The sequence below is a fragment of the Micropterus dolomieu genome, linkage group LG15, assembly GCF_021292245.1.
Source record: "Micropterus dolomieu isolate WLL.071019.BEF.003 ecotype Adirondacks linkage group LG15, ASM2129224v1, whole genome shotgun sequence".
NCBI classification, from domain to species: Eukaryota; Metazoa; Chordata; class Actinopteri; order Centrarchiformes; family Centrarchidae; genus Micropterus; species Micropterus dolomieu.
This window is the reverse complement of record NC_060164.1, coordinates 3,309,062-3,327,689: the sequence shown is the minus strand read 5'-3', so window position 1 is coordinate 3,327,689 and position 18,628 is coordinate 3,309,062. Positions and strand designations below refer to the sequence as shown.

At 39.3% G+C, this 18,628-nt stretch overlaps 1 protein-coding gene across 1 annotated transcript in view; it reads right to left on the bottom strand.

Moving 5' to 3' along the window:
• Positions 1–12,542, bottom strand: part of kcnk18 (potassium channel, subfamily K, member 18) — a 39,263-nt gene extending 26,721 nt beyond the window's left edge. The window contains exons 1-3 of the mRNA XM_046071378.1: positions 12,533–12,542; positions 10,597–11,007; positions 9,551–9,697 (exon numbers count right to left, since the gene is read on the bottom strand). Coding sequence (XP_045927334.1) covers positions 9,551–9,697; positions 10,597–11,007; positions 12,533–12,542 — 568 coding nt within the window. The remainder of the gene's footprint in view (positions 1–9,550; positions 9,698–10,596; positions 11,008–12,532) is intronic.
• Between the last annotated feature and the right edge of the window lie 6,086 nt (positions 12,543–18,628).

Below are 18,628 nucleotides of genomic sequence, written 5' to 3'. Positions count from 1 at the left end.
TGTGGTCTGTCTTCAAGGCCCTTTATAGATGTAAACTAAAACAAATTTGGAATTTAAATCCCTTAACTTGAAAGGGAAAGTAGTATTAATTTGGTTAAGTTGCTTTAACTTGAAAGTATGAGTTAGAATAACTCAAACTTGTTCATTTAACTAACATTGGGACAACTAGAACACTGTAGTTATATCCACTTTATGAACTTAAATTTATGAGTTGAAACAAAGGCAATTTTCAAGTTGAGTTATCTGAACTTAAAAATGTGAGTTGAAGGGGTGTAGAATTGTATGTTTGTTAGACAAGTGAAAGCAAGTTTCCTAGAATGGACAATGTAATATAGATAGTTGATTTAACTCACAGTATTAAGTTCAAACAACAAATTATCATTAATTAAACAAATTGTATAACGTAACATCATGGGTTGAAATAAAGCTTTTCTTAAAGTTGAGTTTACTCACATTTTTTAGGCAGCAATTGAACTTAAGTTTTTAAGTTGAACCACCTAGATAATTTTTACAGTGCACGCATGAATATCATTACAACATGATTCATAATAATTAATATGATACCATAAAGGGCAGATTTGCGGTCTCTTCTTTATAAGTAGTCTTTGTTGGTTTATTTCAGGCTTTTGAAACTTGAACTTTGTTGCAGTATCACACACATCTGGGGCAAGTAGTGTGCTGCTGTGTGTGAGAGAAAGTGTTGACCACCTAATGAGCAATGAAGTCTCTGTCTCTCTGTCTGTCTAGGCTCAAGCTATTATTTATTTATTTATTAATCCTTGCCGGTAACGTTCGTTATACTATAGACCCCCACGAAGCTCAAATTGTATTCCAGTTCCCACAGTTAAATTCAGTTGATAGCAGTAAAATGTCATAGTATATGTTACTCTTCAAAGGGAAACTATGAATGAGACGTGTGTGTGTGTGTTTTAGGAAGACTGAAAGAGAGGAAGTTACACTCTTAATCTTTCTGGAGTCTTGTCGTCTTGTCACATGATCAAATAGAAACTTAAGATGGGGCATTCATTTACATATTACCCAGCAATCATCACTGCATATGTGGGCTCATTCAGTTGAATCTGTGGTATCTATTTTTTTAGGTTTCACCGTATACCTTATGGCCTACTGCTTGCTACAGACTTTTGTGGGTAAAACCAGTCAGTAGTTTTACCCACAAAAAAAACATGCACATATGAGTGTATATATAGCAGTTGATAGTTGCTCGCAAAGCAGGGAGGGGCTCTCTCCTGCATGACGGAGCATGTTGGTGCCCGTGATCCTTCTCCTCCCCCAGTAGCAGAATATTATATTCGTCAACGCCCTTTTTTCCGTTGATGAAAACGAGCTAGCTTCACTTTAAAGCCCTGTTACTTCACGTTATGAGCTGTAAGGTTTTCTAAACAGTTTCCCTTGGTCAATTTGATTGATTGTTAATGGCGCTGAGAGTAGCACTTAATTATGATACACAACGGCCGCATTCACATTGACTTTACAATCATAAACGATGCGTCAGTCATGGCGACGTTCCCAGCTGGAGAATGTGTTGCTGCCCAGTGCGCAAGATTAGACAACACCGGACAATTTCATAGTTTCTAAGGAAGAGAAAACAGTTCTCCTGTTTATGCGTGAGGCGGCGGCTAATCTGCCCCAAACTCCCTTAAAACTTAAGAGTTTTGTGAGTCGTTGAGTTAGAGGAAAATATATAAACGTAGTGAAACGCTGTCTACTACAAAATCATTAATATTGACCCCCCCTGTAAATTCAGCAAATGTAATGCATGACGTTATTCCTTTCTTTGTATATGATGTCAGTTTGTCCCGGTGTGTTGCAGTACTGGCGTGTAAACTGCTCTGTCACTAAACATTATTTAATTGGGTTGTGACTGTTAATTAGCACATGATAGCTAAACAAGACGCATTGTGTAATAATAGTTGATTATTCGTTTCAATAATCGATAGCTTAATTGACTATCAAAATAGTTCTGTTTGTGCACTACAGGGAACGGTCTAAGGGGCTTCCCCTGTCAGCGCAGCGCCTGTCTCACTGGCTGTGCGAGGCTGTTTTACAGGCCTATGTGTCAGCTGGTGAATCTCCCCCAAACGGCATTAGGACGCACTCCAGAAGAGGCGTCTCCTCCTCTGTGGCGTTGCACGGTGGAATGTCGGTTGACGACATCTGCACTGTGGCTTCCTGGTCTTCCCCATTCTCGTTCATCCGTTTCTACCTGCGGGATGTCTCCCGCTTCTCGCTGAATCACTCTGTACTGAGCGTTTTATCTGAGCGATTGTCCTCTGTGTGCTTTCACCCAACCGGATTGTGGTGGGAGCGGCCGCTGCTCACGCTGGCGCAGCTGAAGTGGTCGCTGTGTGAACTGTAAGTACTGACATTAGTCTTGGCTACTTGACATTTGACAGCTATTACCTTGTATGTCTTCAAAGGACAAAACAAAAAATACTGTTGACTATTGTTATTGACATCATTTTGAGGTGTTGTTCCCTTGTTCCATTTCTCTCACATCTGACATGATAGTATTGTCAACATAAACTGATCCATCTTTAAGAGGTGCATCTCAAAAAATTAGAACATCGTGGAAAAGTTCATTGTGAGCAGCAGAACCAGACTGAGAGATTAAAGTCTCTAAAGTTTTGAGACTGAACATTTGAGCTCATCATCAAGATTAAAACAAGAAAGGGGCTTGAAATATTTCACTTTGTGTAATGAATCTAGAATATATTATAGTTTCATGTTTTTTATTAAATTACTGAAGAAAATGAACTTTTCCAGAGATGCATTGGTATAGTTTATTTCATATTTTTATTACCTGCAGAATTTATTACACATTTATTTTCCTTCCATAGTCAACAGTGTGGATCACGTCAGACCTGGTGCCCAGAGAGTTGCGTGAAGCATCCTCAGTGTGTTGGACATCTGTATTTGATGGGGTGCACTGACATGGAAAGGACTTCTTCCCTTTTGTCTAATTTTAGTGTTAAATATTGTCCATATGTGTTTTATGTCTATTTTAACTCATTTTGTCTTTATTACTGACAGAAAATATTGCATTTCACTTTATGTCTGTCAATTCAAAGGTCAAGCTTCAACACAACAGATAAAACATCACATATTAAAACTGAACTTTTGTTAAATGAGAGAAGTTTAGTATAAGTTGAAAAAACTTTCTACCTGAAACATAAAGATCGTTAGGATTCTAGTTTAAACACAAAAATTTGTGCACATACAAACTGTGGGTAAGTGATGAAACAAAGACTGACTTGCACAAAGTAGTGATGAAACTACATATGTGGTATCATTAATTATGACAATACTCTAAAGTCTTTACCTGTGGTAAATAGGTGCATCTAAACCTTCTCAAAGGTCGAAATAAATGACACCTCCTACTTGGCTTCAAAACTATTCAGTGTGCCAATAATTCTTTGTTTTCTGTGTAACTTCTAAGGGAATGTCACATTTGTCTCTTAAAGAAATGTCCAAATAAAACCAGTATAGAACATCAGTTTTCATTTTTTAGTTTCTACTCACATATATACAAAATGTTGACCTATAAACACCATTTAATATTTTCATTTACAGCTGTTAACTATAATATGTTGTTAAGTTTAGATCACACTATTTACAATTAACATTTGAGCACTTAGGCTCAGTGGATGAATGTGTATGAATGGTGAATGCAGATGTAGTGTAAAAGCGCTTTGAGTGGATGAAAAGACAAGAAAGGTGCTATACAAATACGGAGCATTTACATAGGAAACTGATTTTATTTTCAGGATATTTAGTCTGATCAATTTTATATAACAAATGTTTCCCAATACACAAGAAATAGTTTAACAACTTAAATATATATCTTGCATTCATGAAAGCACCAATATTTAAAGGTTAAAAATTAAAAAGTAGTTTTGTATGACTTGTTGTTGTAACAGTAATTTTAATGCTAGCTAACCCAGTGTCATAATTTAACATTAGTAGTGTTCAGGTGTTGTGGAGTAAAAGTTAAAAGAAAAGGCTAAACAAGCAGTAATGTACAGGATCTGATAGAGCCACACAGGAAGCTGGAACTGTTATTTCCTGTAGAGCTGGACTGTGTTTCATCTGGATGTGTTCTGCAATCAGCAGTGCTTGTAAATGAAAGACAAGATGGGTACAGAGTTACTGACAGTACACACAATTTTTTCCCCAACTGCCATAAACCTACTGAACTCTGACATCACCTCCGCATGATAACCTCTCTGGCATGTTACAATAATTAGGGTGGCAATGTGAAATACAGCATTTAATTATAATCTTGCTGCTGGACACTGTGCAGCATAATCTATGTTGACAGGCAATGTGCAATAATCTATGCTGCTAGACACCTGTTGACCACTCAAGTCAGCTCTATGTATGTTTATTATTAAGATCTTATTGTATATTTCTTATTGAACTGTACTGCTTGACATCACAGATTTTAATCCCCCAAACAAACTCAGAAGTAGCTCTCACACACCTAATTTACCACCTTGACTACTGTAACTTTACCCTACTCAGGACCATCCCCCTAGTTACAGCCCAGCTACTTGACTTCACCACTGCTGCAGAGTTCTGCTTGTAGCTCGCGGGAGATAACAACTTCTGTTCTCCCGAATAATGAATCCACCTCCATCTCCCTACTGAGTTTTATCAATGTGCTGTGCAAAATCTGTGCAGTTATCACCACATATTTTTTGCTGAATCTCAAGGAATGCTACCTCTAAGTGTAATAAATGATTGTAGCTGGCTAACAGTTAGTATCTAACTGAACAGTCACTCCATTCAATTAAGAAGCCAAATCTAACTTTGCCAAATTGGAAAGTTTAATGTTAACATTACGTCAGCTAAAAGACGAGTGGTGCCATTACCTTCCAACTTCACACAGATGCCTTTTGTTCAAAGTATTATCACCCTAATGTCTAACACTTCTTTAATACACGATGACTTCTCTTTAAAAATTGGGGTTAGCGCACACTTCCTTTCACTTCATTGCATCACTGCATCATTGTTAGCACAGCTTGGGGTCGCTCGAAGCTACTAATGAGCTTAGCAAGCTAAGCTAACAAGCTATGCATGTAGACCTGCTAATTAATGTTAACAGGTTAGATTTGGCTTCTTAATTGAGTGACTGTTCAGTTAGATACTAACTGTTAGTCAGCTACATAAATAAAGTACCAGAATTTCACTCACCAACTGGAACACAGGATTCCTGAATGGTCTCTCTCTACCATTAACTGCACAGCCAGCCATTATTCATCCGGTATTTGCATGAAGAAATGTCTACAAGGCTCAAACAGTACAGATGCAAAGCTCTGTGACTGTTTTAGAGGCAAACAGACGGTGGACAGAAAGCTAGCAGTGACAGCCACAGCAGCCACCAGTCAATCAAAGCAGCCACGACCCTAATAAAGAAAAGCAATATACAATAAAACCATCTTTTGAACAAGGCGGTAAACATGTTTTATTCTACTGTAAAGTTGTGCATTTTAACATGGGGGACAGTTGAGATTGACTCCATTTTGCAGCCAGCCTCAAGTGGCCACTCGATGGATTGCAGTTTTTGTTATTTCCTGGAGATGAGAGCCGGAGGTTGCCGCTTGATTGCTACGCTTGACAGGTCGCCATGGTAGCGACTTGTCATGCCACGCCCAAATGCATGCCCTGATTTATCATCTATTTTCATATAAATGGGACCATAATTGTCACGATCCTGTCCTGAGTGCTGGGTTTTGATTCTGAGGGTTTGGTTTTGTATCTGCATGTGAGTCCTGTCATCTGTTCCGTTTAGTTCTCTGAGTTTATTCATTTATCAGTTGGGTATCTGTTAAATAGTCTGTGGTCTTGTATCCAGTCTTCATGATCTGTGTAGTTCTGTTATGTTGTCTCCCTTAGCCACCCTGTCTATTAGTTAGAATTCTTTTTGCTGTGCTGTTAGTTTAGACTTAGTTTTAAGTTTGCTTCCTTCAGTGTGCATCCTCTAAATGATGTTATTGTTTATCTTGTTATTATCTGTCAGTTGGGGTTTTAGTGGTGTTTTGGTATTTTCCTGATTTCAGTCCTGTTCCAGTCTCATGTATTAGTTTATGTACCATCTTGAGTTCTGTCTGTTTGCTAGGTGTCTATTTATGTTCTCTGCCAGTTTCATTAATTAATCTGATTTTGATCATTCTGCTTTAGTCCCTGTGTAGACTTTATTATTATTCATCCGCATCTTTAAGTTACTTGGTATCTGTCTTGTCTCGTCTCTGCAGCCAGTGGAGTTGCCCCCTGCTGGCCGTTAGAAAGAATGCAGGTTTAAGGCACTTCTGCATTGGCTTCACTTTTCAGACCTGCTGGTTCCCTCTTACAAATGCTTGCTACATAATACAGTAATATGTAGCAAGCATTTTACTGCCTGGCATTGTCAATACAAAGAGCTGAGCACACAGCCATTAGCACCAAAGTGCACCAAACCACAAGTAACACAGACCACAATAGAAAAAACTTCTAACAAAGAAGAATGACAAGTCAATAATCACTCACTGTCACAGAGGATTGTTTCTAAAGGCCTAACAAGTGATGTTTCAGTGCAGTTTGGTCATCTGACCTCAGCGTGTTTAACAAAGAGACCAGCAAGTTAGCAAGTTTATAACATGTAAACATGTCTTCTGAAAAAAGCCATGAACAACAGATTTTCATGTTTGGTGTTATAAATTTAAATCAGTATACCCAGAATAAACAATTCACCTTTAACAGTTATCTGACTACACTTCAACATCCCAGCTACTATGTGTATTTATCTTCACCACAGTCTGTAAGATCAATAGCATATAACCTGCCGCTGGCTGAAGTTTCTTTGCCTGATGGGTCACACAGCTTTTAAGCCATACTTTGGTTTATTACCAAATACTTGCAAAATGAAGTTGTAGCCTCAATTGTAGTATTTGCTTTTTTAGTAAATATCTACTGACCATCGTGAACTATTCTCTACAGATGGGTGTTTTCCCTACTGCCTTTAAAACTGCTATGGTGAAGCCCCTTCTGAAGAAGAATAATTTAGATGCTACTGTACTCAATAACTACAGAACGGTATCCAATCTGCCATTCCAAAGTAAAATTTTAGAGAAAGTTGTTTTTAATCAACTGAACGATCTTATTAATTCCCACAATATTTATGATAAATACCAGTCTGGTTTTCGAACCAATCACAGTACTGAGACAGCATTGGTAAAAATTGTTAATGATCTTAGATGGAACATGGATATGAAGAAACCATCAGTATTAATGCTACTTGATCTAAGTGCAGCTTTTGATACAGTAGATCGCTCAATTTAAACAGATGGCACAATCTGATTGGCCTCTCAGGTACTGGTTCCGATCATATCTCACTGATAGAGAATTATTTGTATTGATGAATCTCTATCCAGAAGACATAAATTGAATTGTGGTGTTCCACTGGGCTCAATTTTAGGCCCTATCCTTTTTAATCTGTACATGCTGCTGCTTGGAGATGTCATCAGGAGCCACGGCATCAATTTTCACAGTTATGCTGATGACACCCAGCTCTACATTGCCGTCTCCCCTGATGACCCAGGACCAGTAGATGCCCTTTTTAACTGTTTTCTAAACATACAGTCATGGATGGCAGAACATTTTCAGCAGCTCAGTCAGGACAAAACAGAAGTATTGGTCATTGGTTCTGAATCTCAGAGGGAGAAACTCAAAATGAAACTGCGAATGCTGGCACTAAATTCTTGTAATAAGGTGAAAAACCTGGGAGTTATCTTTGACTCAGATCTCATTTCTATAGTCTGCTAGCAAGATCAACATTTTACGACATGAGGCAGTGGAAACACTACTGCTTTTGTCCGCAGGGGCCTTGTAGTTACTTTAACTGCCTTGTCAGCATTTGTGATTGCTATGCAGCATTACCTTGGTGTAAACTACATATCAGTTCTGCAGTCATCGCAGACCCTCGGTCCTGCTGAATGGATGGACTATGTATGGAGAGACAGCCTCCCCAGAATGTGGTCACAGAAATTATGTTGTATTACTGCCATGTTTTGTGTTTCTTAAAATTCTTAAAATGGTGCTGCTTAGCACCAGTCATTAATATTGGGAAATTTAGCAATTGTCCCGGACATTACATGTCAGAGAAGACAACGGAAAACCTAGCTGCTGGGTGCTCATTAACGATGCAAGACTGTATATTTTGATGACTGCAGTAGAACCGTGTCAAAAATTATAATAAGACTAAATAAACAGATTAGAATCAGGGCAAGTGTAAAACCAGATCAAGGGTGTGCCCACGGTTAGTATGTGTGGGGCCAGAAACGTGGCTAGATTAAAGGACTTTGCAGTGTTTTCTGTGGGAAAACACTTTCTGCAGGGAAATAGGGGGAGAATCTATATGAATTTTAAAATACCCAATAATGAGCTTGTCAAATTTGAGTACAACAGATGAAAGCAAGTTGAAGAAACCATTCATAAAATGTGTACAAGATCTAGGACATCATGATGTCACACTCAATTTAAAAAGTTAATTGTCCAAAACTATGAAAAGATCCTGCAGTAAATGGGACACAGTTAACCCCTTGACGCCGATTGTCGCAAATTCGCATCACACCTCTTCCTTTCAGACTGCAGCCAAGATAGCGCATGGATTCCCCCGATGCCTGTTGGTGCATATTCGATACGTATCTAGGAACCTTTTGCAAGCCGTGGTTTCTCGTTTATGCCTGTTGTCGCTAATTTGCATCATACCTGAATTTATATCGTTTCTATGTTCTATAGACGAATCAACAATCTTCACTTAATTTAACATCATCTTGAAAGCAAATGAAAACACAAATTATTAGTTTTTATTTTTTTACTGTAAACAAAAATTCAGGTGTCAAGGGGTTAATGTGTTTCTTAAAAACCACTGCATTGCTCCCACAATGGACTGTGGACCTCTGGGCATTGAGAAAACTCCACCAGGGGGCAGCAGTCCCCTAATTTGAGCCAAGTCTCAGTAAGACATAATATATCTACTGTACACTGTGGGAGGTAACGAAGTCATTAAGAGGTGTTGGAAAAGGGCAAAAACAACTGGAGAAACGTATTTGGGAGGCTGAAGCTTGCAAGAGACAGTAATCAAGTTCTTAAGCCTGGAAGGAGAATGACACTGAATAAAGTATTAATTTGTCTGTTCCTAATTACAGGAACTGAGAAAAGGAGGTATATTAAAAGATATGGCTGGGGAATTAGGCTTGGTAGGGGTATGACTCATGGCTCAAACAGATCTGGAGTTAGAAGGATTAGCAAGAAGATGATAGTACTTACAGGGCATCAGGATGTAAACTTTAATATTGCATTTTAGCTTGTACAGTCCCTAACCCTAGCCCTATGTGATGATCTAGTTATTAAACTGCATGTGTTAAAATGGTACAGCAGACACCAACATATCGTGACTGAGCTCCAAAGCAGCATCCTCACACTTTCCATAATGACACTCCTGCAGAGCCTTCAACTTGCAGTAGGTAAGACTAGCATTGATAGTACTTACCAACTGTTGTGAATACAGTGCAACAGAAGAACATGGAGCCAAAGAAATTCCATCTGTCAGGTCTCTGAAGCCATATGGATTTGAAACCATGTAGCATCTTAAACTCCACTTTCTTTATTATGTCTTGATGTGTATAGGAGGCATTAGCTGAAAATAAAGAGAAAATGTTTAGAGTAGGGCAAATTTATTTGGGCTACTGGTAAGGCTTTCTAATAGCAACCTTTTGAGTAATTACCAGGGAACATAGGAGGAAAGAATGCTAGTGAACAATCAGTTAATGAGTAACTCCTAATCAAATTTTATAGAGTAGCTAATGATTAGTTAATAAAGAAATGATTGAGGAAGGAATCAGGAACAACTTGATTATTGATCGTTAATTAGTACTACTTAACGAACAATTCCTAATGGAGCATTATATCTTAGAGAACAGAGTGAGAGACCCAATATTTATGTTGCACATAAGAGAAGTTTAGTCAACTTTGCTCTTGTTCTCAGATGGACATCCACAGCGCATCCCAAGGGCGTGTACCTTTTCCTCTAACTGGAAGAGGGCGTGTCTCAGAAACTGTCTCAGTATGATCGATTCACAGATATTCATGAACTAATCATTACCTAATGATTCATTAATATATAATCTACCATTCTGTCCTCTAATAACTCATCATTATAATCCTCCATTGGGAATTATTTGGGTAAATACTTATGTATTATTAATGATTCATCAGTAATCAAGTCGTTCCTGTTCCTTACACCTTAATTAACTGTAAGCTGATCAATACGATTTAATTAGGAGTTACTTATTAACTAATGGTTCACTAGCAACTAGTTCCTCATTCGTTCCTTATTTGTTCCCAGATAACTACTCAAAATGCTGTGTCCCTTACTGTCAAGTGTTACTCCAATTGATTTATCAGCATTATAATGGAAAGGAAATATACCAAAATCGCCACGGATTGAATCAGCAACCAAAATCCATAAATGTCGACAGAAATCAATTATGAAAGGTTGGTTACACAGTGATATCAGATGGTGTGGCCACCACTCACCGGTGAGGTTCTGGACCGTGCTGACTACCTGACCCAGGAAGGTATGGTACTCCTGTTCGGTAGTGGACTTGCTCCTTCCTTCAATCTGCTGGAACATGAGTGCACCCAGCGCTGCGTATGCCACCAGAGACAGACACAGCAAAAGGTGAGGAAAGAGCCTCCAGAAACGCGCTGCGCATTTTCTGGTCTCGGCCTTAGCACTTATTCCTTTCTTCACTGCCACGGACATCTTCTGGCTGCCTTGGAAAAATAATTTTTTTCCTTGGGAAGTTTTTACTCTTCGATCTTCTTCTTCCTTTTCTTCCTCCTCCGCCTCTTCCACGGCAGCTCGTACGGTCCGTCTGGTGAGCGGCTGTGCGTCTGTCAGCTTGGCTTTATGCTCCAGCAGTGTGTGCCGAGGCTGCTGAGGCACTAAACACACCACAACATCCATACAAGCATTACAGAGACTGCCATGAGGCCCCTAGGGAGATCCGTTATTCACTCTGTGATTTAAATCTATTACTCCCCTCTCTGGCTGCCCCGGGGGAGGCAAGGGGGAGCCTGACAGAGGTTCTGACAGCCTTCACAAACATTTACACTACAGCAGGCGTCAATCATCAGACCAAGTTTATTCTGATCTTATTCCATCCAACTAACATAGTGTGGCCAGTGGTGGAAGAACATTTTCCATTACAAGTAGAACTAAGAGTCCTGCATTCAAGTTCTTAAGTTAAAGTACAGAAGTATTATCTGCAAAATGTAGACCTACGTAAAGCATAAGTAAAGTAGGCCTACTCCTTATGGTTACTGACTGATGTATGGTTACTGTAGCTATAGAACATTATTAGATTATTAATAATGATTCAGTGCTGTGTAAGCAGCATTTTACTATTGTAGCTGGTGGAGGTGGAGCTAGTTTTAACTTTTATATATATATATTTTATATTATATATATAACAGTTATATAGGGGTCAGGCCCACTCCAAAGAGTCACAAATGAATGTGAGGGTCATAAGATGTATGAATTTTTTTTTTTACTTTGCTCTAAAGAGTCTGTGTCTTTTTATGTAACATCTTAATCTGAAAAGTTACTACAGCTGTCTCATCAATGTAGTGGAGAAAAAGTACAATATTGCCATCTGAAAAGTAGAACTACTAAATTCAAGTAGCATAAAATTTTAGTTGGTATGATAGTTGAGTAACAGTATGTTGCACCACTTTTGATAGCCTTAAATCCGTTTTATCCACTTTTCTTTTGGAAGTCCCACTTACTGCAAAAGCAATTATATCCCTTTAATCTCTCAAAACAAACGCCCTGGTGCTTGACAGAGGGCAACAGGTGCTGCAGGATTTCTATTTTTAGTGAACCATGTGAGGGCCAATTGTTCATCAGAGAACAACTGGGGCCTCTTTTTGTAAATACCTTGAGACCATTAAACCTGCAGAGGCATTACATTTAAAGCTACTACTAACTTAGCTTGACTAAAGGTAAAGTTACCCCGTTTACTGTAAACCTAATCACCTTGAGTTGATTAAATATTCATTTGCACTAAAGGCAGTTTATCATTTAGGCTTGATTTTGTGGTCTGACACGACATTATGAGAGTAATGGATGTTTTATAAAGGGTGGAATTGGCACAATGAGGCACTGGCCCAAAGCACTAGAGGGTGTGATCTAATACATCAACACCAAACTAAACCAAACATAACTGAATATCACTTAAGGAAGACACGGAGACCAACATGCTAAAATCAAGTATAACCAGTGTAGTTTAATCCTAGGTTGGAATTATGTTACTGGTCCTTTAAATGAGGTCAATAGTTCTTGCTAGCAGTGCTTGAAGTGGGCCAGTACTCACCAGTATGCACTTTTTATTTATTTACTTTTTATTCTTTAGTGTACCCTGACTTTTTAAATAAACTCCATTACCCAGGGGCACTATGTAACGCTTACCTGTTCCCATTCTGGCCTGCCTGCTTTTCTCTATGGGCGGCTCTCCAAGTGTGATGTCAGCAAACAACAGTAACGCTAAGTTGATGTGCTAGCTTGCAGTGCATCTTTCTCTAGTCTGGCTATCTTGCTGGCCTCTCTGGGCAGTGCATCTCTTGGTCTGTCTGTGTCGTGCTTGCTTGCCAGCCACTTCAGGGCTGTTTTTCTTACTTTCCAGCAGCAACCTCTGTGGGACCAGTCCAGATAATATATGGCCACACATCATTTTAAGATTTTCTAGTCTCTCTGTCAAGATATAGTAACTCTGGCCTAATGCAAGATGGAAAGCAATGGATTGACACTGACTATTGATTAAATATTGAATTTAAAATGTTGATTAGCTGGGAATTCTGGGCGATGTTGATGCCCATCTTAATAATAACCATCAAAAATTCATCCTTGCCAGACTATAAATGCTATTTTATATAAGACAATTGGGGGGACCCACTTTGAATGGACCCGATGCAGCAGATAAAAGTAAGAATAGTATTGTTATCTATAATTTACAGGGGGATTGTTTAGGTTTGTCAGTGTAGGGGATGCATGATCAACAGTCAGTACAAGCACAGTCACAGTTGAGTTAATAGCCTATTCACTTATCCTAATTATTAAATCTCGTTTGTTTCTACACCATTTTGTTTTGTACAGGTCTATACTTTGAGAGCAACAGATGGAGCTAACTATTCTAAAGAAGGGAGAATTGTAATGACAGCACTGTGGTGTCAGGTGTGACTGTGTAGCAATGGCAAATTGTTTACATGGTTCATGAGTCAGGTAGGAGGGCCCCATAGCAGAATTTTGCTTAGAGCATCAGGGAGGTCCGGACTGGCTCTGGTAGCTAGTCTAAGTAATGTTACGTTAAATAAATGTATGTTGTGAAAATCAGTAATATCTTTTGGTATTTTTATTCACTGTTATTCTCCTTATTCAGAATGTGGAACTCAAATAAGGGGAGTAATGGCTCTCATTTTCTTCCACTTCAAGGACCACTTGCTCTGCTCTGCCATAGCATGCAGAAAGTACTAGTGGCAATCTTTCTCACAAATCTTTTTTTCCTTAGTCTGCAGAGTTCTGCAGTTAAACCAAGGTTAGAGCTTGATAAGTTATTTGTTGAAGTTTACCATTGAACAAGAGTTGACCAAAGAGCTGTGACTTTGACTAGAGATGCTTAGAACTTGGCTTACCACCACGTACAGTTAGTGAATGAACTAGGTGGTGGGCCGAGGCCGCATATCTGCTTTAGTTTTAGAAAATAATGATCCCCATCGAGGGAGGACCCAGATTTTTAAAGTTGTGAAGATTGTTTTATTCTTAATCAGATAGCAGATAAACCAATAGCACACTTAAGATAGTGACAGAGCAATGTCATTAACCAACAAATTTAGCTGCATTAAGCACCGCTGTTGACACAACAAAAAAACGTCATGGAAGCAGCACCACTTGGCCATAGACTGTACGCACTCAACATGTGAGGGTAAGTATTATTGTTTTTGGAAAATTCGGGTAATGAAACTTTTTATTACATAGCTATGTGTTGTTTAAATGTACAGGGACCTTACCATGTAACGTGAAAGGTAGCGTTAGCTAACGCTACACTTGCTAGCACGCATCATGCACCCGTCAGGTGAAGTGACCTATATCTATTTCTCATTAGCTAGTTTTGTCTAATTAATATAACGTTATACGCGTTACATCGGGTAGCTTTTCTTTTATTATCATTCTGGCTGTATGACTCATATTTGTATTTTTATTTATGTTTGCAAATGATGCTCGTTTGGATGTGTGGAAGTCAGTAGTGTGTGACCATAGTTTCTCTGCCGAAGTTTCTCACCATTCTCTGTCTGTTTCTACCTCTACCACTAAATAACAAGTAGATCCACAGATTTAGGCTTCAGCTTCTATAGAGGCAGTGCATCCTCACGATCCCCGGCCTACATCATCACTTACTAAGAAATCAGGTTAATGACACTACAGTTATTATATGACAAGACCCTTACCCATCCTCTATAACATTAAGTTTGGAGAGGCAGTGCTTTCTCTATACTGTATATGGCCCCCGAAAGTGTTGATGGCATCATGGTGAGGTACTGTGTCAAATTATTTATCACAGAAGGTAGTAGGTACGTTTAACTGTCACATTACAACAGGGTGGTAATATGAAATGTGGCTTGTAACTCTCTTCTGCAACATAGCAGACAATATACAGTATACAAAAAAAATCATAAAATGTTAAACAGAAATAAATTATATTCCATAGAGCAGTGCTGAGGATGAATTTCAGTTAGAGGACACTATGCACCACAATATCAGAAGTAGCCAGAAGCAGAAGCAGCCATTATTCCAACCTAAGTTTTTTCTGTTCTGTTATTACTATTATCTTAATCTCAGATCATCCAGTTTATATAATATATTAAGGTTGTGTCAACTGTAAAGTGTGTCAACTGAGTAGATCATCTGAGATGAAAAGGAGCCAACAGCCTGGGTCTCTTCTGTGTATAATGGATGTAGTTTTAATGTTACTGAGCACTTTATCGGACTTAAGTAGTAATGTCAATGAGTGAGGGGCTTCATTATGTTGTGCTTCACTTCGTCTCAACAGTGTCCACTGCAGCAAGATGTGCACAACCCTCCTGTTACAGGAGCAGGTGGGTCGGAACACAGTGGGTTTGTTGTAACAGTTTTACACACAATAAACTTTGGTTGTCAAAATGTAACGTAAAATATTGTGACTTGCTCCTAATTTTCATTCTTTGTTTCCTCAATAGATTCAAAGTTCAAGATTCACTTTCCCACTCATACTGTATGCATTGCATGTATTAACCTTCTTTTACATCTTCTTTTGAGTTAAAACGGCCTTCTTTCTACACTCCTTGGCTCATTTTATCTTTGTGATGTTAGTGAAATGACTCTAGCAAATGTGGGAGATAAAAACTCTCAGACTGGGCCAGAGTCCTAACGGGCCCTCACTGTCATTGGATGCAACTGTTCCTTAGACTTAGATGAACTCTTCTGTCTTTTCAGTATAAATGGTATTCTTTTCACTGAGACACAGATTCCAGGAAAGTTCAAATTAACTCAAGTTTATTGATAATTTCAAGAAAATAAACAAATATAACAAATACATGTGTATCCGAGCTGGTCCCGGGAGCAGACTCCTCAAACTCTGTATTACATGGGTTAATATGTCCTGTCTTGCTCCTCCGCCTGTAGGTCCTATGGTCAGACCCACGTTTTCCACCTCACATCCACACATAATCAATATTAAAACAGTAGTATATTCTTCCCTATAACACTTCTAAAGTAATAAGACTGAAATGTGGCACTGATCAATAAGACTTCATCTTGACATTAGCAAAACATTGTAACATAAAACAATCACACAGCTGGTTAACATCAACATATGCATTTCAAGTTTGTGTGCTATGTGCCGAGTCACATGATGACCTTCACAGCCTTCAGAGTTGCAGTCCACCAGCAAAGGCTCATTGTATTTGTGTGTCTAGTCTTGTATTTTGTCAGGCTTGAGTGCAGGTGCTAGCAACAATTTGTTAAAAAACAAATAAATCAAAATTATGGCTCTAATATGGCCTGCTAGTAACACTGTCTGTGTGTGTGTGTGTGTGTGTTTGCAAAATGTGTAGTGTGTGTGTTCTTGTGAAGTCTGTGTGTTCTTATAAAAATGTGAAGTCCGCCGCTTGAGAGCAACAAAGCTTAGCAAGAAGACTGCGCCCTAAAAGTTCAGTGTACTTGACCAATAAGCACGAAACATTATCATCTTAAACATTACTGTAGTGTTTAGTAGTTATCAAGCTAGGCATATGGAATATTCAAACATCACGGCTTAATGCAAATAAATTATCTTCAGCACACTCCCTGTGAGAGCCAGTGTGAGCTGACATAGCAGCTTTACATAGCAAGTTGTATCTTGCTGCCTCTTCAGCTACAAGAGCCTCTAGTTTCAGGATATTTCCATAGAAACACTGACTGAATACACTTCCCATCCTGTATCTCTAAAAGGAATGATGGGTCAGTTTTTTTCTTCATGCACACAGCACCCTATCTCTTTTATAGATTTGATGCTAGGAAACCTGGATGGGTACAGAAGCAGTCTAGTGGGTGGCACAATTTTGTGATGTTTCTCATTGCTCTTAACATTCCTGTAAATTCATGCAAAACGCCTATTCAAGGCATATCCAAAGTAAATTGAATGTAGTTCTTGAACCATTTGGAGTATATGCATGGTTTTGGGCTTCTCTGAAAGAGAACACTCTGGAGTGTCTAACCCAAAAGATAATCATAATGATTGTAAGTGATACTGGAATTGATTAATATAAGTTTAAACACACTAAAACTAATATATTTCTCTTTTCCGCTTGAAAATGCTAGCTAACAAATGCATGCAGACAACTTTAGCTGGAAAACACTGAAGGACCACAGGATAAAGCATTATCTAGTCCTAGTTTAAATTTCATACCAATACCATGAAAAATGACTATTTTCCACAGGTTTTTCTAAGTGTCTGTCTTAGCGTATTTTTTATAACAGCACCGCCCCTTGGCGGCAGGCGGCTGCTGCTGCATCGCTCCGTATCAGCCGGCAGCTCGACGCAGATGTGTTTTTCTGCTGGTAGATCATGAACTTCCTACTTAAAGCTGGATATCGTTATTTTCAGAATTTAATTGGCTACACGAAGTGCCAGTCATCGGCACAATTGCTTGCAATTGGCTCGGCCTACCCACGAAAAAATAGGGGCCGGCCCTTCCTTACAGCGCGGGCTCTCGTTGGCTGTTGAAGGCTGTGAAAGGGACATGTGAGCGCCTATTGGGTCGGATTTGGTGTCAGTCGACAGGTCAGAGTTCAGCGGCCAATTTGAATACAAGCTATCGTAGTTGTTTACATTCAAATCGGCTTATAAAGACTTAGGAGCCAGGTCTCCCGGCAAATATGAGACGATGCGGCAGCAGTCCCTGGGGATTTATTGATGGAATAATGTGTTTTGGACTAAATGTTTTTACTGGATTGGATCGTCTGGACTTTTGACAACGTAACAAGACCGTTTTTGTTGGAATATAATCGATCGGTGGATTACTGTGAGGCTTCATAGGTGAGTCGCGTCAATTTTGCTTGTACCGGTTGGTCTGACAGAGGCGCTGATTGTACCCGCTGTGGTGATTGAATCTTTGCGTTGGTCGAATCACGAGGATTTTAGCTTTCAAACAGTGTATCATATGAGTATGAAGTTAACATATCAGCAGTGTGCACATTAGTGTTGTGTCGTTCAAAAAACATTTCGTTCATAAGAGCTAATCGTGTGTATGACTCAGGAGGAACGGGTTGTCTCAGTGAGTGATTCGTTCATTTTCACGCATGCGTGAAGGATCTTGGACTCTTATGTTCACCTGTCACACGGCAGCTGCATGGGCTCCATCAGCACAGGAAACAGAATTGATTAGTTCACGACTCTCAACTGTGGGTCTGTTTGAGTCATTCATTTGTCACGTGACAGCTCCTACCGTGGAGCAGGAATGAACGACTCGTTCAGCGCTCACATGGGTCCTCAGTCTTTCGTTCAGGCAGGCTGAGGGACTGCCAGCGCCGGAGAATGAGAGGCAGGTCTGCTGTCAGGTAACAGTCACTGGACTGACATTATATAGCTATTTTGTTAATTATGTGACATTTAATAAAGCATAACCTTATTACAGCGCAGTGAAGTTGTGCTAAATTATAGTTTTAACACAGCCGCACCATAACTTTAGTCCTGCTAGTGTTTACAGCCCACAGCTGATGAGAGTTGTTCTGGGTCCGCTCCACTTCAGAGCCCTGACAGGGTTCTACCGACCCGGTCATTAAAACATTAAAACACAGCCACGTAGCAACGTTAGCGTTAGCCCTGTGGTGGTACAGCTAACAGCTGATCCGGGTCCGCCAGAGAACGCAACATAACTTGTCCTTTTTATTGACCAACAGAGCCGTGCTGTGGTTTCACAGCTCGTGACTGGTGAACAACCTGCCGTGTTTGAGAGCGATGTGTTCATGTTTGTTTCTCTGTCTGCAGAATCT